At 38.8% G+C, this 22,002-nt stretch overlaps 1 protein-coding gene across 2 annotated transcripts in view; it reads right to left on the bottom strand.

Moving 5' to 3' along the window:
* Nucleotides 1–20,413, bottom strand: part of Stx7 (syntaxin 7) — a 41,030-nt gene extending 20,617 nt beyond the window's left edge. For both annotated transcript variants that reach the window (XM_076859724.2, XM_076859725.2), the window contains exons 1-2: nucleotides 20,304–20,413; nucleotides 13,859–14,009 (exon numbers count right to left, since the gene is read on the bottom strand). In XM_076859724.2, coding sequence (XP_076715839.1) covers nucleotides 13,859–13,943 — 85 coding nt within the window. In that variant the 5' untranslated portion in view covers nucleotides 13,944–14,009; nucleotides 20,304–20,413. The remainder of the gene's footprint in view (nucleotides 1–13,858; nucleotides 14,010–20,303) is intronic.
* Between the last annotated feature and the right edge of the window lie 1,589 nt (nucleotides 20,414–22,002).

The following is a 22,002-nucleotide window of genomic DNA, read 5'->3' as shown; positions in this document are numbered from 1 at the left end:
CATTTTGGATAAGGAACACTCAACCTTTAGCAGAGAGAAGATCTCACCCTGAGAGGGAACTGACCATAGCAGGGCTAAGGAGGAGTGGGCAGCCTGACAGGGCAGGTGAAAAGAGGTCAACAGACCGCTGATGTGACCTTTCTCTAAAAGGAGGGCAAGGCCTTGCAAAGAAGTGGCTGTGCGTTCTGGGACTCATGAGGTGATGGAGTGACATTAGGACTGGAGGGGGAAGCCTCCTACACCAGGTGAGGTTCTGAGAAGCAGAAGAGGAGAGAATCAAGTCCCTGAGGACAGTACAGAAAGAGGCCTGAGCAGGGAAAGGAGACACTCTCCTGCCAGAGCCACAGGAACCTCCTGCCAGGAAAACCAAACTCATTCCATTTGAATAAAAAAGAGGAATAACAACCTCACAAAAGATCACTTTAAAGTGTGGAAGAAGTGGTAAAACTTGGATACACAGCAGGAGCAAGGCTGCCACAAAGTGGGTAAACTAAAAAATATAACCCAAACCACCCACAAATTTTTTTCCTTTAAAAAAAAACACAAAAAAAATTGACACAATTGAAGTTTTAAAGGATGATCACAAAAGAGCTCCTAGAGGACATGGACAGATAAAAGGCACGGGTGAAGCAGAAATTAGAAGAGCTCAGGAAAGAAACAGAAAAGTGAATTCGGACATGAAGACCAAATGACAAGGAGCACAAGACAGACGGACACACTGAAAGCACACCTGGAACCGTCCTAAACCCGGATCCGCCCTGGTCCTTGAGCAAGGTCACCTTACCTGCACTGTTACTGCAAAATGTCCTATTTCCACGAGTCCTTCCACTAAGCAACAATGGGGTACGCTGGCAAGGAAATTGTCATACCTACTTGGCTAATGGCCCTCAGCACTCTACACCTTCCAGGGCAGCTGTGGTCATTTTGGTTTCCTGGCCTCGGCCCTCACCCTGGAGACCACAGCTCTGGCCCACTGTCATTCGTTCCACTGCCTGTCTTAATTCTTGGTGCTGAATCCTTCAACTGTCCTGCTCTAGTTCTTTGCTCACTTCTCCCCAGAAGACTGTCTCCCTCTGTCACAGGCTCCCAGGATACTTTCTCATCACCAACAGCTACACCTCTTCCACAATCCTGATTTCACATGGGTCACTTACAAATTATCATCCCATGTATGTCCAGATCATTAACAGGGACACATGGACCACCAAGCTACCATACATTGGTCCTGCCTCTTGTCCTCACCTCCCATGTCTTCACGGGCCTCCTGACTAAACTAAAATTCTGCAGTCTGCCACCATATCTGTTCTGGCCCCTCTCCCTCTGTCCTGGCTCCTGACAAATCTAGAATTTTGCCTCTTCTCATACACCATCATCCTCAGCTCCAATTCTTTCTTTTTTTTTTTTTTTTTTTTAAAGAGACAATGAGAGAGGGAGGGAGAGAGAGAAAGAATTTTAATATTTATTTTTTAGTTATCGGCGGACACGACATCTTTGTTTTTTTTTTTTTTTTGTATGTGGTGCTGAGGATCAAACCCCGACCGCATGCATGCCAGGCGAGTGCGCTACGGCTTGAGCCACATCCCCAGCCTCAATTCTTATTCCATCCAAGTTAAAAGTGTAAGTCCTGCAAGGCCCTATCCAACTGGACCCAGGCTCCTACTCTCCCACCCCACCATTCCTCTAGTGCAGCTGGTGAACTTCCACTAAGGGCCCTTGTACATGTTCTTCCCATGTAAAATGTTCTTCCCTCAAATTCTGCGGGACCCATTCCCTATTTCCTCCCAATATCTGTTCCACTTTCAACTCCTCAGTAAAGCCTGACTCCCCAAATATCCTCTTAATAAACACAGTCCCCTCTACCAGAGCAATACATTTTTGGTCTCTGCTGTGTTTCATAACACTTAATATTCCCAATATATTATATAATTGACTTGTTTATTTTATGTCTGTCTTCCTTCACTAAAGTCTCACTCCATAAAGACAGGTATTTCTGCTTATCCTATTCACTGATATTGCTAGTATCCAGACTGCTTGGCTCATCATAGGTACTTCATAAATACTCATGAAATGAATGAATGAACATAAATGCATAAATAATCCGGGGGGCATAATAAGATATAATTTAAAACCCTAATGCTATGTCAATCAGACTGTCCTGAGTTCAAGTATTAGCATTCCCACAGTTGTATGAACTTGAGCCACTGACTTAACTGCTCTAAATCTAATATATTGTTTTTTTAAATCTCACCAGATACTGGAAGATAACAATGTACCAAAAAAAAAAAAAAAAAAAAAAAAGACACATAATACCTGATATAAGGCATAAAGTGAATAGTTAATAAAAGAGCAGGCTGGGTGTAGTGGCACACACCTATAATCCCAGAGGCTCAGGAGGCTGAGGCAGGAGGATTGGTAGTTCAAAGCCAGCCTCAGTAACTTATTGAGGCCCTAGGCAACCTAGTGAGACCGTGTATGTAAATAAAATATAAAAAGGGCTGGGGATGTGGCTCAGTGGTTAAGTGCCCCTGGGTTCAATCCCTGGGACACAAATAAATAAGCATTAAAAAATACTAGTTTAGATGCCTTCTAGAAAGAGACTTAAATAAAGCAGGGAGTACAGGTATTTTAATACAACTATGTTCACCAATGTATCTGGACCCCCTGTCTGGCTTTCTACTCACACCTGCAGGAGGGCAGTGCTCTGAGTGCTTACATTAAGCAGGTATAAGCTCGACTTTGCTGAAGGCTTCTAGACTGTGAACTAGAAGTGGATCTCAGCAATGACTGTGCACATTATCTTTGACTTCATATGTGCCGATGACCAATACTCAGTATGATTAATGTTATTCCACTGATGATTCCTTCAAATAATGATAATGGTATGTCACCAGAACAAGAAGGAAGACTGGGAAAATAAATGCACCTGGACTCACAGGACAGTATTTTGTAGCATATCTGGGTTCTTCTAAAGCAACTAATAAGCAGAACAATTAACCAACTGCCTTAAGAAAAACCCTGTTTGCAACAGTACAAAAGGCAATTAATTATTCCTTAATAAAAATATTGCTTAGGGATTAGTGAAAACATAAGAGAGAAATGAGGACAAAAATTGTCATTTCAGGAAATCAAAACTAACTAGCTGTGCCTAACTTCTGCAGTCTGACTCTTGCACATTGCCAAGTCAACCACAAATACAAGGGGGTAGGCTCACAGGGCAGCTGAATGGCCATTACACAACTGACCACAAAATGTATTTTAATAAACAAAAAGCAGTCCCATAATACAACTGCTGAGCATAGATTATATTTATGGTGATAAAAACTAATAATTATTGTAATAACTTAAAAATAAATGTAACAAAAAATATACAAAGATTTCTGTCATACAATAAGCATTACACTTTATCTATGTAGAACTAAGAGGTTCATTTGTGGGGAAGGCTCAACTTTTAAACACGCAGTCTTAGCATAAAATGTCCATTAACGAAGGACTGGTTGCATGATGTCTGATGTATCTATATAATGAAAAACATGCAGTCGACATGGAGGGGGAAAAAAACAGCCAAAAATAAGTACAGTATGACCTCCTTTTCATTAAAAAATATGTAAATACTTCTGTAGGCAAGACATATTAAAACCTTTCTTTTAAGCACTGACATTTTAGTAAGGACCACATTAAAAAACAAACAATAATAGTACTTTAATTTACTGATAAAAACAAAACAAGTTAGTGAGAAAAGGAATGACGGAGGAAACAAAATAAAGATCAGGGAAGACATCTCTAAAGAAGTGACCTTTGCTCAGAGGCCTGAATGCCAAGAAGGAGCCAGTTACATAACAATCTGAGAAGTGTGAAGCAGAGGAACAGTAAGTGCAAAGGATCTGGGGTGCAATGAGTCCGCTTGTTCAAGAAGCAAGAAGAAGGCCTGTGTGCTAGACTGTGGCAGTGGCAAGGAAGAGAGAGGTAGGAGATGACGAGTGGGGCAGGGATTAGATATGGAGGACGCTCTCGGGGGGGGGGGGGGCACATTGGGATTCACAAGTGATAGTAAGTTTCAAGCGCTGTTGCTGAGTTTTAAGTTGTGGAATGACATGATCTGATTGACTGGTTTAAAAATATGCCTTGGCTACTAAGTAGAAAAGACTACAGACAGGCAAGAGTGGAAGGAGTGAGAACAGTTTGGAGGCGGTAGGCTTCCAGAGAAGTAACAGCAGCTTCCTTCTGGGTGGTGACAGCAGAGAGGGAGAGATGGGCAAACGGGTCTTAGACAAATGAGATCTGCATTTACATTAAATGCAGGGAGGGAAGACTCCCACTGTCAGAGTTCAGGGTTAGGACCAAGGATATGAAAGTTCATGCTCTGGGCGGAGGCGCAAAGATGGTTCACGGACAGGATTAGTCAGATAAGGCTCCCTGCAGCACCACTGAGTCACATTGTAAAAGATTTAATTCAAAAAACAAAGAGTTTTGCTCAAGTTCAGTCAGACACAGCACTATGTTCATTCATATTTTTTTTTTTAAAAAGTCACTGGAAAGAAGATTTTCACTCTTCAGCTCCCTTGGGAGCTGGGCCCAGTGGCATGGGAGGCTGAGGCAGGAAGATCCTGAGTTCAAAGCCAGCCTCAGCAACAGCAAGGCACTAAGCATCTCAGTGAGACCCTGTCTCTAAATAAAGCATATAATAGTACATATTAGAGCTGGGGATGTGGCTCAGTGTTTGAGTACCCCTGAGTTCTAACCCCAGTACCAAGAAAATAAACTGCCTTGGATCATTTATTAATTTCCACACCTTAAGCTTGGGAAAATTTCAATAATGAAATCAAAGCTACTGAATTTTTCTCCTCAAGGTAAAATAAACTCAACCAAATATTTTCAGATATACGACATTAGAAGTAGACAGACAGCATTGTTCAGGAGGGGAGGGGCAATTTTTACCACCACCCCCCTCACTTTTCCTGTATAAGCTGCATTCTTATTTTACTAACCCAGAAAAGAAAAAGAAAAAAAAAAAACATTGATATACATCCCCATCCCCTATTCCAGAATAAATACACAGTTCAGTCAGACACAGCACTTAAGTTCACTCATATTTTTAAAAAATATGAGTAAACTCACTAGCTTCTCAGGACTGGAACTCTTACTAATGAAAAGCTCACCAAAAAGAGAAGTCAACGATGCTAGCTTCCCTTTGGCGCAGTCATGTGTTAACATGCAAAAAAACAAGAGTCAGCTTCACCAGACCCTGAAGTGAAGACCTGGGCTCACTCGGTATACATTTATACAGACTTTTAATTTCATCTCAAAGTCCTAAGAACCTTAAGCAGACAAAAGTCATGAAGTGATCTTTCTTAAAACAGGGAAAGCATCTGCACAGTCTGAAAAGCTACTTAACAACACAGTGTTTTTTCAGTTCTAAACACGAATGTGTTGAAGTAATAACTGTATTCTGAAGGAAGCAAATAATAAAAAGTGAGATAATCATTTAACAAAAATGTTTTTCAATCACCTCTCTTAACATTCATAACATGGTTGAAGTTTACACTTCATGCCTCCCTAGAAAGTTCTGACATCCCCAATTTTAGGGAAAACACACAGAGATGAACATGTGATACACTATACATATTTAAGCAGAAACTTCTATAGTCGTAAATTCTGAAGCATAGATTTTATGTCACCGATGGATCTGCTTAATTATTTTTTAGTGGTTAACTTTTAGTCACTCCCCATTTTCCTTTTTCAAATTATTTGTTTAAAAAATTCTCAAACGCAGGAATTCTCATGAGCATTAGCAGTAAGACTTACTATAAGACGTAAGTATGGGAAAATTTTATCTCAAGGACTGCATCTTAGAGTCAGTTATTCTCATTTTTATTCATCAATTTCTACAATTCATAGTTTTATTAATTCTGATTGGATTTGCACCAGAAACTTTCGTACTCACAACAATCCCATCTCCTAATGCTTAGAAAAAGTTCACAAATCTTGGTGGGACTCTAGTTGGTTTAGTAAATGGTTATTTTCACTGTGGAATTTTATAAATATGTTTGTATCATGGACCCAGATATGACAACTGGCCTTTTAGTAATAATCCTGCATATGTTAAAAGAGCTTTCAGGACTCTGAAGTTTTGTTTAGAATTTTATTCTGTTAAAGTTGGAGAGACCAAAATTCAGCCCACAGAAAAAATATGTAAGAAAACCATATCCTGGAAAGTTGAACAACTTATTCAAGCTCATTCTACTTGGATCCAATTCAGGAAATGAACGTGCACACACACACATAGAAATTTTCCTATTATCTACTGAATTTCCCAACTTGTTTACTTTCTCAAAACTCTGATTAATCAGGGAATTACAATATAAGCCACAATGCGATAAAACTATAGCTAAAATGGGTAAAATTTTAGTCTGTAAAAGCTGGCAAGGATTTTGAGCAATTTAATACACTGACTGGTGGGAGTACAACCAGGTACAACCATTTTAGGAAACTATTTTTTGCTGTATCTACTGAAGCTGATCAAACACATATCCTATGCCCCAACAACTCAAATTTGAAGTGCACACATGCAACAGAAAAATACAGAATGTTCAGAGAAGCACTGTTTATAATAGTAAAAAACAAAACCAAAATAAATCAAAGAGCAGAAATACAACAAATGTCCACAAATATTGGAAAGAACAGCTTGTGGTACATTTGAATGTGGAATACTATAAATGAGAACTAATGGCCTACAGCTAAATGGATAATTCCCACAAACATGATGAGAGAATGAAGCCCAGTACAAAGTAAAACATACCAATTGATTCGATTAACGTTCAAAAACCAGGGAAATTCATCAATGATGTTAAAAGTTGGGATACTCTGGAAGGCATGGATGGCATATAAGCATGAGATAGACTTCTGGGGTGCATAATATTCTATTTCTTGACATGTGGTGTTGTGATGGATAATTCATTGAACTACACATTAATAATCTGTGTACTACATAATATGAGCATGCTTCTACTTTTAAAAGTTTTTTTAAAAATCCCAACTTTATACATGGTACATATTTCAATACATATCTTCTGCTTCTTTTAAAAATGTGAGTTCTCTCTGTGTGTTCTAGAGACATTTTTTCTATATTGCTGGTGTTTGAGCAAGGATGAATGGTCCAGGGGAAAACATTCTTCTGAGGTTTACTCACATGATAGGCTCAGACATTTCAACCCAGAAAGGCTTGCTTACTTTTATGCTACATATCACAGGTAGGAGTTTGTCTCAAAGAAAATTCAGAGGGATGACAGAGAAAGCTAATTGGTATGTATTTTATTTCCAGGTTGCAAACAAAAATGTTACTTTTGAAAATCTCAATCTGGAGTTTGGGATGAAATGTAAGTATTCCTTACATGCATGATGATCTTCTAAATCTAGAATAACAGTTTTATTTACATGTCAGTTTCAGTCTACTGGGAATGACTGCCCGGAATACTGGGTGAAGGATGATGAGATGTAGGCTGAGGTAGAGTGCCTGCCTATCACACTTAAGGCACTGGGTCCGAAACTCAGCACATTAAATAAATAAATAAATAAATAAATAAATAAATAAAGCAAGCAAAGGTATTGTGTCCATCTACAACTAAAAATAAATTTTTTAAAAAAATGACTAGATGCCATGAGAGGCCTGCAATAAAGAAAAATGTCTATGCAGTGAGAGGACAGTGACAAAAACAACTGACTGACTCTGCTGTAGAGTCAGTGCTTCCAAAGGATAAAAGTATTTGCTTAACCACTTTAATGTTCCACAGAGAAATTCTACAATAAACTTCTAGCTCATTACAGTTCTTATACTTATTCTTTAAAACCCGCATTATCTTAATAAGTGTATGTCTATAATAATTATGATTTTAATTTCTGTAATTACATAATTTTAATATAATCATATATCTACAATATGTAAAATATACTTATCACATATGTATGTAAACAACTATAAAATTTAAACATATTCAAGTTATATCACTGTAATATGGTTTAATTGCTGTACTAATGAAGCAAACATAGCACTTTAGAATATCTTTAACAAAGACTGGTATAGTAAAAAAAAAAACAAAAAAAAAACTTTTAGGTTTAAAAACACTTTGTTTATTCTATTCTGTTCTTGAACAAACAGAATTGCCAGATTACAATACTGGTAAAATAAAACAAAATTCCAATCTTACTGTTTTGGGGGGGGGGGGTTTCTCTAAGAACCAAAAATCTTTTTGACTGCTGTTTTGTTTTCTGGTATAAACTAAACAATACAACTCAGATGTTTTACAAGCTGCCATATATCTGATTGAATCCAAGATGAAAGTGAACTTCCTCATTACAGCCCTCAGGAAACCTTTAGCTTTGGCTGAGCAGATGCTGACATGCTAACTACTGTACTTATAATGCCCTATCTTTAGATTGTCCTACAAAATAAATAATTTGCACTAACATGAATTCAGAAGATGCAAATGCTAGTGTGAAGAAAAGAGCCTAAACAGGGTGCTGAGTACTTTTATTCATCACATCCATCCAGTATTATTAGCATCACCAGATTGGGGGCTGGGGGGAATGAACTAAAGTTTCTCACTTCTGCTTCTCACTTCCACATGGTTTTTGCATAGTCCTCACCAGGAAGGTGTACTGGATGATGGGCTAGATTTTTAACAGTGGTTTGCTCTGTCTAAATCTACACCTCTCTTCATTTAGATATTGAATCTCAGAAATTAGAACAATTACACAGTGGTGACTGGTTTCACTAAATTCATGACCCCAAAAATCTCAAAAGTGTACTCAATTTGTCAAATCCTCCTCCTCCACTCCTCTGGTATGTTCAATGTCTCAACTTTCCCAACCATAAGCAGTGCACTCTCTTTTCTTTCAAAAACATTCCATTTTATAAACTTTCATTCCATTGCATAAAATTCTATTTTCCCTCTAATTTTCTGATGACTTTCCCTCATATTTCACTTAAAAACAGGCCAGCCGGAGAGTTCTCCCATCTTTGCTCAACCGTTTCCATCCAGATCAGCCATGCCTTGTACAGTGAATAAAAGGCAAATCTCTCACTAGCAGTACATCCCCAATCCCCTCTGGCCTTCAAATACATTTGTTTTATACTTATACTCTCATTAGAATCTTCCTTTTCTGGTGGAAAAATGTAACACCTTCCCTGACCCTCATTCTACTTCCATGGCAGAGTCTGCTAGCTACTAAATACTGAGCCATCCCTTTTCTCTCTAATGAAAGCAATCCCCAATTTTGGTGAACAACAGCTCAAAGAGGTTTGTAGCCTCCCCAGTGGCTATGTGTAACCTTGAGATCAATAAAGCTGAGGTGTGCAGAACTCTGCAAATCTACACTTTGAAAATAGACATGAGACCACTCTTTTCAAAGTTAGCAGTTTGCTGAATCCAATTCTCTGCTTTTATCTTAGTTTCTCAGTAGCATTAGCCACAGATGATGCCTCACTCTTGAACATTCCTTAATTTCTAGGAATCTACCGTATGTTCTTTTTGTTCTTACTTCCCTAGTTATGTCTTCTCAGATTCCCCATGTTGCGTTTCCCTGTCCTCCTGCTTTAACAGTTGTTAGTTCTCTAGCCCTTTACTCTTAACTCATACTTTTAGGATTATTTCAAATTTATGGTTTTAATAACCACTTATGCCTGATGACACTCTGATTTCCAAAGGCATATACCTAAACTATTTGTTATCTCCCTTACTGACTTTTTTTCACATGTTAGGTAAGCAGTCTACCACTCAGCTACATCTCATAAATCACTTAGATGTCCGTAAGACATCTCAAAATTTGCTAGGCCAAAACAGAACTCTCCCTGACGAGTCCATTCCATCTCACATATACTTACTACCATTCACTCAGTTGCTCAATGCAAAACTTACAGAGTCACCTCTGACTCCTCCCTCTCAGCACCACTCACTTTCATAAGCAAGTCCTACTGGCTCTGCTTCCAAAATACACCCATCGCTTCTTTCCATCCTTTTTATCACCCTGGTACAAGCCAGCATCTCTCTCTCTACAGACCTCTACAAAGACCACTATATCCCCTGGCTATTCTCCCTAAGTAGCAGTCAAAGTAATAGTTTCAAAGCACAGATTGATTGTATTTCTCGCTGCTTAAAAGTTTTCAATTGATTTCTACTCCCTCTTAGAATGAAATCTAAACTCTCCACACAGCCTACAAAGCCCTACATGAGTCACACAGCCTCCTCTCTGGTTCCTCTCCAGCTACTCTGTTTCTGTGGTACTGGGGATTGAACCCAAGGACACTTTACCATGGAGCTACATCCCCAGCCTTATCCTTTTTATTTTGAGACAGGACCTTGCTGACTTGCCCAACTTGTGATCTTCCTGCCTTGGCCTCCTAAGTCACTAGAATTTTCAGCTGTATGCCACTAAGCCAGCCCTCTCTAGCCACTCTGGCCTCAGGTGCTTACTTTGGACATACTGGCTTGGTTCTTCCTCTCACCCTTGCTCCTTGCTCCATTGTTCTGACTATCTCAGGCTCTGGACTGCTTTAGAATTTTTTAAAAAGCATTAAAAGGTCATTTTCTCTTTTTTAAAATTGGTTATTTTTAGTTATACATGACAGTAGGATTCATTTTGATATGATTATATAAGCATGGAATGTATTTTATTCTGATTAGGTCTCCATTCTTGTGGATGTACACAATGGTGGGATTCACTATGGTGTACTCATATAGTATATAGGGAAATTATTTAGATTCATTACACTATCTTTCCTTTTCCTATTCCCCCTTCCTTCCCTTGATCCTACCATGGAGCTACAATCCCAGTCGTTATCTATTCCTCTCCTCTACCCACTTATTGAGAGTTAATTTCCATATATCAGTGAAAACATACAACCTTTGGTTTTGGGGGGCTGGCTTATTTAATTTAGCATGATCCATCCATTTACTGGAAAGCGTCATAAAGTCACTCTTAACAGTTGAGTAATACACTATTGTTTTTAATACTAGCCATTCCCTCCATCTGCAGTGTTCTTTCCCTATATCTTTTCTCTGCAAGCCCGTCCTTGTCCTTATTTAGGGACTACCTAAGTGAAGGTAGCTTCTGCCAGGTACTTGCTCTCACATCATTTTTACCTTACTATATTTTCTTCATAGGAAATTGGACTGTTCATTATTTTTTTATATCACCTGTTCCTACTTAATCCACTCTAAACGACATGAGAATAGGACCTTATAGATTTTACTTATTGCTAAATTGCAATGGTATAAAATAGTTTTCTAGCAAGTATGAGGTGTTAAAAGAATTATTTGCTGAACAAATGGGGACAATATCAAAATTAAAAATCACTTAGTCTGAACCATTATTCCAGCATTTAAAACTCTGATTAACAGACCTGAGAAGCATCTGGTCACCATTTCTGTTCACTTAGCAACAGTGCTTTCACTCTTCCTGAGGGAGGTGATCCCATCCCTTAACAACCTGTATTATTTGAAAGCCCTTCTCAGTTGAGTCCTGGCTACCTGCAGCTTCTGAACAGGTGTGGAGGCCCATGTTCATGCAGAACACACAGCTTCCACACAGGACATTGCTTTGCTTATCGAGGATGGTGACTGTACTTTCTCTTGACTTAATGGTCCCAGTCTTCTTAACAGTTCTAAACGTGGGATAGTTGGGGGATCACAGTAAAATCATACACAGAGCTAGCAACCCGGCCATGAATGTTCAACTCTGGCCCAATTTATCACTTCTGGCTAGATTAACTGAGCTCTTAGTAACTGTGGCCTGATTCCCTTATCTCCTTCCAGTTCCAGTTCACACATAGTCTCCAATCCGTGTACTTTCACATCACCTAGTGCTTATTACTTCTACAATCTGAGAACACTGTAGTCACTCCTCATTATCTTCCTCAAATTCCTGACAACATTTACTGTTGCCAGCAGAGGAGACATACCCTATTTTTTTGGAAGGAGGCCTTCGGTCTCCTTTCTTCACAAATGTCTTGATTTCCCACATGTGTAAATTAAAATTATGAACTTTCTTAATTTTCACACAGGTACCTAGATTCACCTGATGCAGATCAGCAACATTTCTAACCAGCAGGAGAAGTCACAAAAAGGAGTGGCTCCGTAGCCACCATCAGAACAGATCTGAGGCTGGAAGAGGAAGGCAGAATCAGTGATGGTGCCCTGGGAAAAACTGGGACAGTCCACAATGGACCCTTTATACACTGCCTGTTCTGGACAGCATGATACTCAGGGATATTCACTTCCTTGCTCCTCTAAGAATAGCAAAGAAAAATCCCAATCAGAATAAGGGTTATTTTACATGGCTGTACACAGTGGCACTTTTATAGAACCATCCATAATCTAATTACACCTTTTGCCTCCAAAACACTAGCATCTCATTTAAACCATACAGGTAAAGTGTTAACTGTTGGGAGGTTAATGATTAGTTAAAGTAACAATGCAGTCATTTGCAAACATTTATATTTCAGCAGTGTGTTAAAATTCTGATAATAAGAAGTAGTCTTAAGGACGTAGACTGAAGAATACCTACTCTCAAAGAATTCTGGCAATGCCCTGATGGAAAATCAATGATAGCAAGATGACTAGAATAATTCACAATGTATGATTTAGCTGTGATTTAGGAAAAAAGAAAAAAACAAAATAAAATCTTGTTGGCTCAAACTAGATGATTTCCTTTAATTTGTACATATACTCTGAGGAGTAATAATTTCTAATAAAACATCACATTGAATCAGTCTCTGAGTAGTACAGCAAGGGATAATTTGGGGGGAATCTTCTATAACATCTGTCTCTATAGATTAAAACGTCCATTGTGCTATGGATTGAACATGGTCTGTCCCTACCAAAATGCATGGTGAGGCTTGGTCCCCAAATAGTTGGGAGGTGCCTTTGAGAAGTGATTATGTTGCTAGGAGGAATTAATTATTTTCTCTCTTGGAACTAAAGTAGTCATCATGACAGTGGGCTTTCCTAAAGCAAGACTGGCTTCCTCGGCTTGCTCTCTTGCCATGTGATCCCTTCTGCCATATGGATCTCACCAGAAGCTGAGCAGATGTGGATATTATGCTCTTAGAAGTACAAAACTGTGAGTTAAATAATTAATGTGTGCTAGGCGCAGCAGCTCCAGGGTGTTGAGAACAAGAGGATTGCAAGTTCAAGGCCAGCCTCAGCCGTTTAGTGAAGCCCTAAGTAACATAGTGAGACACTGTTCAAGATACAAAAAAGATAAAAAAGGGATAGGATGTGGCTCAGCAGTCAAACATTCCTAGGTTCAATACTCAGTACCAAAAGACAAAAAAAAATTTTTGCTTAATAACCTACCACTCCCAGTATTTTGTTATAGCAACACAAAAAGGATTACTCTGCTTAGTTCTTCCTTGTTTCTTAATTATACACCATGTATTTGCCTTTATAAAACTAACCTAATCAATAGCTAGTCAGATCTTATTCTTAAGAAATATGTGTCCCTTGAGTTCTTGGTAGTGTTCTTCAATTCTAAATCTATGGAACTGAGTCAGCAAGTCTCAAATCTACTACAGAACCAATGGTTTTAGAACAAATACAGGTATCTCTCATCCTTTTAAGTCTTTATTTCATTAATGAAATAATGTATCATGAATGCTCTGGCATTCTTCAGAAAAATGCAGTATCATCTCTTCTATTACACTTAACTCTTATATTCATTCTAAAGAGTTCTATTACTTTAAACTCTGTCCTTAGAAGAATGCTCCACCTTCCAACAACTGCTGAAATTATCCTTCTAAGAACCTCCACTAAGTTCAGTTAAGAATTGAAAACAAATAGTGAAGTCAATTTGAAACTCAACTCACAACACTGTGTGATCTTCTGGATGTTGGAAGAGATTCGCTGAGCCAGCTGGGCAGGGTCTCCACCAATTCCTGGAGTGTAAGACATGGCTGATTTGTTGACTCACTAAATTCATCAGATGTTGATTGGCTGTTCAGTTTTCTAAGCGGTCATCTAGAAAGACATAGTCACATAATTGTATTTTAAAAGTGATTTGTTTACATTTTCCAAGTCATCAATCTGGGAGATTATAGGGTTGAAATCTGGCAACATGATACATCATTAGCAAAACTCTCATGCCTATCGAACAAACAAACAAAAAACAAGGCTGGACTTTTAGGGACAAAGTTGTATTCAACATGCTTAACAATTAAAATAGGTTCTAACTGTACATTCTCTTTGAAAATTTCTTTGATCTAAGAAAGATTAGGTGTATTTTTTGTGTATAATTCCCCCTTAAAGAAACTGCAAGCAACTCTAAAGCAGGACCCACATGCTATTAATCTTTCTCCAACATTCAAAACAACTCTCAGCATGGATTAGGCATGTAATTATTAACAGAAAACAAGACTTTGGGCTATTCCCAGAAACTTCATTGTATCTAATGTACCATACACAGGGGCAGCTCAGGGACACATAATTAATGGGTTTCTAATTTTCATGGGAAAGATTAAATTTTGAAAGGGCAGAGACACAACTGAGAAGTGAAAAGATATCCTATAATTTTCTCATCATGTTCTTGACAGCAAGGAGAATGAACTCCTCTTCTCTTCCAGCAGCCAGCATCTCAAAATATGAGGCAAAGCAAGGGGTTGCTACAGGAGGAAAGGAAGATGAACTTCTTTCTTGTCTTCAATCCACACCATGCCATTCTGGGTTTAGGAAGGAAGTTGCAAAGGGGTATTCACAGAGCACAGCACTGTGAAAACAAAGAATTTCAACTACTACATCCATCTCCCCACTACATGTGCCTCAGAACACTGCAAAGTCATCAGATACTAGTAAGCCAATGTATTATCTATTTTTATTTAAGCTCTGTGTACTCCCCCAAAATTAATACCCATATGCTTATGTGTTGTATATACTTAAAATGTAAATGATATTTGAATTTCTAATTGATGTTGCAAGAAATTACTACTTTAGGAATATATTTTCACCGTAATATACTAAATCCAAATCAGCTGTATTTGAGTACTTAAAATCATTAAAGTATACAAGCCTTTTAGGCCTTCCTAAAAGGAAGAGTTAAACTAAAAAAAAAAAAAAGCCTCCTCCAAGTCTACCACTAAATGAAGCACTTAGTAGATACAAAACTCCAATCCAGCTTGTCAATTAGGAGAAAGGATAAAATTAATAAGGTAAACCAACAAAAAACAATGCAATTCAATAAAAAGTCATGTGCTCAACAAAAGTGACAAAGGCCACAGAAAGGAAAAATTACTATTGCCCTTGTTCCAAAAGCATCCATGAAAGAGAAACATGAGATCCGGAGACTTGGGTATTACTAGTATGGAGAACAAAGGTGAGAACATGAAGACCAGGGCTGATAGACCTACAACATGTGAAAAGGACTCAAGTATTTGCCAAAGGAAGGGGAGGCTCTTGCCCAGTCCTGGATCTGATGATTCATGGCTGGACAAAAGGGAGGCAGGATAGAAAAGAAAAGAGAAGAACAACCTAACATCTACCACATATCTGAAATGAGAAGACTTTCTCAGAGAATGTCCAATGATTGGTAAGCAACCTGTGGCTTTTAAAGATTCACCAGTTGGTCCAAGGTAACAAAACCCTTCCACTTGTGGAGAGGGGATTCAATCCAGGATTCATAATAAAAGTTACCACACAGAACAAATGCCACAGAATAGGAAGGGCCCTGGATGCCAAGCTTGGTCAAAATACATTGCAATAAAAAGACCACTGGAGATTTTGAATAGGGGAGAAGAGGTTACAAAGATAGCCAAATTTTGAGGATGCTGAAGTCCCTCCTATGAAAAAAGTTTATTTGCAATTACTCACATATACCTTCTCTTGGACTTTAAATCATCTCTAGATTACTTATAATGCCCAATGCAATGTAAATGCACTGTAGATAGTTGCTATACTGCATTGTGTAAGGAATAATGGGGTTGGGGAAAGGTCTGTAAATGTTCTATACAGATGTGATTCAAACAATATAATTTTTACACACAGTTGGTTCAATCTACAGATGTGGAGCTCAAGGGTACAGAGGACCGACTGCATGTACCTTTGTCTTGAGGGACAGCGCTGAACACTGAATGAGCTGGTAGAACAGCAGGGATCTGCCCAATCCATGGCATGGCAGAACATGCCTGCATTTCTGTTGCATTGTGGAATGTGCTGGGCCACCTGAGGTTCTGGGGGCTTCTAGATGCTTTTTATTCTCCTTGTTTCACAGGTTCAGTTTGTCTCTTCTGAACCAAGTCCTACATGTAGGACTTTTTAAATTGACAAGTAATATTCTACTATATGGATAAAGACAATTTTCTTTTCACTCAATTACATCTTTCTTCCTTGACTTTTATCAACTAAATCTCTAGAAAAACTGGCTTATAGCTAACACAAATACATTGTGAATAAGAAAATGTTCTATTTGTTATTAATGTGTTCTTTTGGGGGAGTATTCCACCCACTTTAACCATGGACAGAATGAGTATCACATCCACATCTCTAAGTCATACTCTTAACTTTGTCTTAGTTTAGAGTTTACATGTCTTTGAAACTAAGTGAACTCACCTATTTCCTGTACAGCTGCCAATGCAATTGGCAATGGGAAATCTTGACCTTGGGCAAGATACTTATCATCTGGGTCTTCTGCCAGGATCAAAATGAGATAATGCATGTCCAGGAACGAAATGCCCTTAAAGCCTACACAGAGGAAAGGTGTGATGTGCTTATGTATGTGCAGGGTCTGCCTCTTAACTCTTCAACCACACAGTCAACTGTGACCTACCTCTCTCCACAGACAGAGTATTATCAGAGTCCTGTTAATTCATGTACCGATTTGTAGTATTTTCCTCAACCCTCAAAACTCATGCACATCTAGCCTAAGTCTTCTCAGTGTTTCAAGAGTAGCTATCTTCTTTCCAAAGAATCAATTAGACACAAGACAACCAGTTGTCATCATCCCAATTGAAATGCTAAATAAATTTGCAACTAAATTTTAAAAAGTTCCTGTTAGTGAGCAATCTGGGCTCATTTATCCAAAGAGCTGCTACTCTTCCATCGTCCAGAACTTCTTAGACAAAGAACACAGACGTGACCACGTGAGTGAAGAATAAAAAGCAATTTGCAATGTGCTTTTAACATTTTCCATTAATTCCTACAGCAAGTCTATGAAGGATATATAATTATTGTGGTTTTTCACATGAAGAAACTGAAGCATAATGAGAGCAAGTAACTTGTTGAGGATAAACAAGAAAGCTAAAATTTGAACTAAATCTTAGAGCTCATTTTCTTAAAACAATAAACCTTTCTGTATAACAAAATCAAGGACAGTTGCACCCATTAAATTCGAATTAGCCAATTTACCACCTTTCTGTAGGGCCCATATGAACTTTTGCTATCTTCACTCCTAAAATTAGGACAACATGAGTTGATCAAGGTAACAATTGAACAACACATTCCTTTTCTACTAATAAGTGATACCTAAAAGGCTCCTCTGTTGAGATGTGAGATACGAGACAAGAGAAATAAAGAGACCAAATAACTAACTTTACTCTAAAAAAATACACACAAATGAATATAGAAATAACTATAAAAGTTTACGATCTTTGCATGTAGGCTAAATCAACGCTATTTTTCAAATGTTATCACTATCTCCAGTCCCAGTCCAAGATGCTATGCACTACAGCACTCTTTGAAAGCCCATTAGGAATTCCTGGTGTCAGTGGACTGTTAAAATGAAAATTAAGAGACAAATGCAAGTCATATCAGCCACCTTCCAAATGTTCAAAAATTTCATGTGGCTAGTGACCAGCAGCTTGGATAGCTCATTTATTCTTCATTTACATTTCTGCAGAAAATTCTGCTGGACAGTGGTCAACTCATCATCTCAATAATTATCTTTCTATGAAGATATAAAAGCACTGTAAAGAGAAAAAGGGGAAGGGAAGATCAAAGTACAACACTCATAAAGAGAGGTTTCTCAAGACTGCTTCTAAGGAACAATAATGAACAAAGGGAACTTTAATACAGAATCTTGAATGTCAAACACTATCCTCAGTTAGTACTGGACATATTGCAACATCCTTAAGATTTCCATTAAGCACAAGCTTCATGTTTTTTTAAAATCTGGCCTAGGCAAAGAAGTGGTCAGTTTCACTTTGTCAATAAGAGCACTGACATAAAATACTGTACTTTCCTCCACCTGTGCCCCCAAATGTGTGTGTGTGTGTGTGTGTGTGTGTGTTTGTAAGTAGATGTATTTTTGTTGTTGTTTTGTTTTTGTCTATTTGTGGACCTGTTCTATTCTCAGCATTTAGCTACATAGTACACGCTGAATAAATGTTTGTAGAATGAATAAACAAATGTACTTACTTCCTCAAAGCACACACCCAGTCTGATGGTAAATAATATCATTTCTAAAACAATGAAGTCAACTGCTTTCTTTTAGACCTGAATGATAAAGGTTTATTGCAGCCCTGAACCTTTCTGAGTGCCATTCTCTCTCTAGAAGACTCGAATCCCATGATCTCCATGTGACTGGCTCCTTTTCCCAGCAAGGTGGAATCATATGCTAGAGATGCCTGATATGAAATAAGAAGTCACCACTCCTCACACTCTCCACCAATCTAACTTACTGCCTCAAAACACTCATTGCTATTTGAAATGATCCACTTAATATGTTGTTCGTTATCTATTCTTACCTCTGGAATACAAACAGGGGAGAGATGGCCCATAGCCCAATAAATAGTAGATGCTCAGTGAATATGAGGGTGCTCAGTCTACAAATTGAGTATTCTCTACACAAACTACATGAAGTGCATTCTTTAACTCAGTTCTTTAATTAGTTGAACTATCATACTATAGTATTTGATTTTAGTTCACCGCACCAAGAATTTTTTTTCACTCTTTTACATACTAAAGTTTCAAGTTTTATGGGACTACAGCCAATTTTACCCACATTTACTGCAGATCCTTATATGATTCATTTCTCAATCACCAGCACTCAGATTAAGGGATCATAACAAAATTAGGACTGCCTGTGTTAATCAGAAGCAGCACAAATAAAATATTTAAAGAAAAATGAGACAGACTTTAATGAGCTAATATAGTGTCACATTAATTTCTACAGAAATTTTGAACTACAGCCTAATTCTTAACTGGTCACAAGTCTGAGGCCAACTTCTCAAAGGTTCCTGCAGACCAAAGGCTCATTCACATCACAAGACACAATTTAACATTCATATCTATCTTTGCCAGATTTGGCACTGAGCACACATGAGCAAAAGAAACATCCACCTTCAACATTACCAAACAGCACAGCATTTCATGATTACTTCCTTTCCTTCAAATTCTGGCCAAGTTGTAAATCATAGTTATAATCAGAATACAAGGATCTGAAGTGATCAAAATGATACATATATTTACATACATGTATATATTTTCATATATGTATATATTTACATATATACATATTTACACACACACACACACACACATAAAATGTCTCCAAACAAATATAAGAAATTTGAGAGGAAATAAAAAGTGACAGCATTTGACCAGAAATGCTTTTTGTCTGAATTTAAGTAATCTTGAAAACAAGGTGGGAAGGTGGGAATCCTTGAAAGAATTTGTTTTAAAGATCTTTACCTATATAACTATTAAAGACATGTACTGAGAAGGTAATAATAATAATAATAATAATAATAATAATAACAATAATAATGTTAGCTTGTCAATCATCAAGCCATACAAAACCGAACACGATGAGCCTCGGAAAAAATGCAAATAGCTCGTTTGCTACATAAGTGTTTCAGTTCCTCTATAACCTAAGTGGCTTTTTTTTTTTTTTTTTTTTTTTCAATTCGTGAGTTAAAATGAGGAACAGGGCAACTGGTTGGATCTAGAAGGCTCGGCAGTGCGACCAGGGTGTCGGCGGGAAGGTGACGGCTGGACCGACGAGGAAGGCGGGGCGGACCAGACTGGGGAAGCCTGTGGGGCTGGAGGAGCTGACCCGGTCAGTCGTGCTGACCCGCCCAGCCCGGCCCTCCGGAGCCCCATGGAGCGTGTGGGGAAAACGGAACGCGCCGCGCAGCCGCGCCGAGTGGGGGGCGTGGACAGCTGCGGGCGCTCCCAGGGCCCCCGCAGCGCGGCCCTTCGCCTCTCGGGAGCCTGCCGCAGGGCGGTGGCCACCAGGCAACGCTCACAAACGCGCGACAGCTGCAGGGACACTGCGTGCCCCGGACACCTAGCCATGGAAAACCTCTGCTCGCTCTCCAGGCTTACCCCGACCTCCTCCGCTTCCTCCTCCACCTGCGGCGACTGTCATCCGCCGGTCCCAGAGCCCCCAGCAGCAATTCTCAGCTGATGGGCGGTGGCGAGACGGCGCCCAGTGCGCAGGCTCGGAGTCCAGCCCAGGAAAGGAGGCGGGGCTCACTTCTCTCCCATTGGCCCGTGGGGCTGAGTGACAGCGGCCCTTCCCACCCCTTCTTTTCAAGCTAAGGAATGGAGGTACCAGCAAAATTCCAAGAGAGCTGTTCTTTGAAGCTTGAAGTACAGATGATGAAGGCCTGCGTGCAGAACCGAAGCGCAGGAAATGGAGGGCGGTGGCGTTCTTTATTCGCTGAAGCTAACCCCTGGACTCGTGTCTTCACCCCGCCCCATCAGTTCATTCCTATCCTGTTTGCTAACCTTTAACTCTCAGTGGGCTGTATTCACAGCTCCATTTGAAAATGCGAACACAAATATGGAATCCTAGCAAGAACTATGAAGGAATAAATGAGGAGTCCCCTCCGAGTGCTCACTTGGTAGACAGATTTTCGTAGTGCATGCAAGTCATCCTAGTACACTTCAAGTCATCTTTGAAACGCAGGGTATAGTTTTCAAAGAGTTTGAAAACGATCAGAAATGTTCCACTGATAATTATTCAAACATAATGTAATTGTTAATTGAAAAACATCAATTGCTTCAAGGAAACAAAATACTCCAACAAATCAATCAGAAGATGTATTGGCTTAGCTTTGCCTATAGTAAGGTAATATTTTCTGAAAGAACACCGTGATATGTGATATCAAAAGTCCGGATGCACTTAGACAAAAAACAAAACCAGAATATTTTAGTACTACATGAGCAAATTATAGATTGTTTGCTCTTATGCATACACACATAATTAAATTAATAAGGTCAGGGTTACTCTCTGGCTCTTCTAAATTACTCTCTGGCTCTTGTAAATGCTCCTCTTCTAGAGAGAAGTGGGCATGTTGGTTATTCAGAGCTCATACACCCTTAAAGGCAGTGTGATTCAACTAAAAACATTGTGGATTTTTGGTTTTGTTTTAGTTTGTTTGGTTTCTTTGTTTCCAGTGCTGGGGACCAAACCTAGGGCCTGATGGGTAAGTGCTGTATAGCGGAGCTATATCCCAGTCCCTGATGGGGACTTAGAGAAATATTGGCCCAATACAGTTAAATTTACTGCTTTTTCAAGACATACAGGAAGTCAGATTTTTGTGTGAAGTTTCTTTTTTTACATTCTTGTATTTTTAAAAAATTCTGTGATTAGACACTATATATATTTGAACCTCTATAATAGAAATTAAAGGTGGAGAGTCCCTAATGGAAAATCTAGGTTTACTTCTTCATTTCACATATTAAAGAAACTGAAACCTCAAAGCACATCAAGGTCACACAGATCATTATGAACAGCACAGGTACAAATATGCTAATTCAGAATCTAGAGTATTTCCTTCCATATTATTCATTCAGGAAATGCTCAATAGGATCCTTCCATGTTCTAAGTTCTTTGCCATTGCGCAGAGATTTCAAGACAAATAGGCTATAGTATTTTCCATCAAGGATCTCAAGGAGTGGTAGCTTTCCCAGAACACTGTAATATGTGCTAATAGAGATTTGGATAAAGCACAGTAGAAACCTAGAGATGGGTATGCCTTACTTTGGGGCAGGGCCAATTTCGAAGAGGAAGTATGAC

This window comes from Callospermophilus lateralis, chromosome 6 (genome assembly GCF_048772815.1).
Source record: "Callospermophilus lateralis isolate mCalLat2 chromosome 6, mCalLat2.hap1, whole genome shotgun sequence".
Lineage (NCBI taxonomy): Eukaryota > Metazoa > Chordata > Mammalia > Rodentia > Sciuridae > Callospermophilus > Callospermophilus lateralis.
The sequence above is the reverse complement of the archived record's forward strand: the minus strand, read 5'-3'. Positions and strand labels throughout refer to the sequence as shown.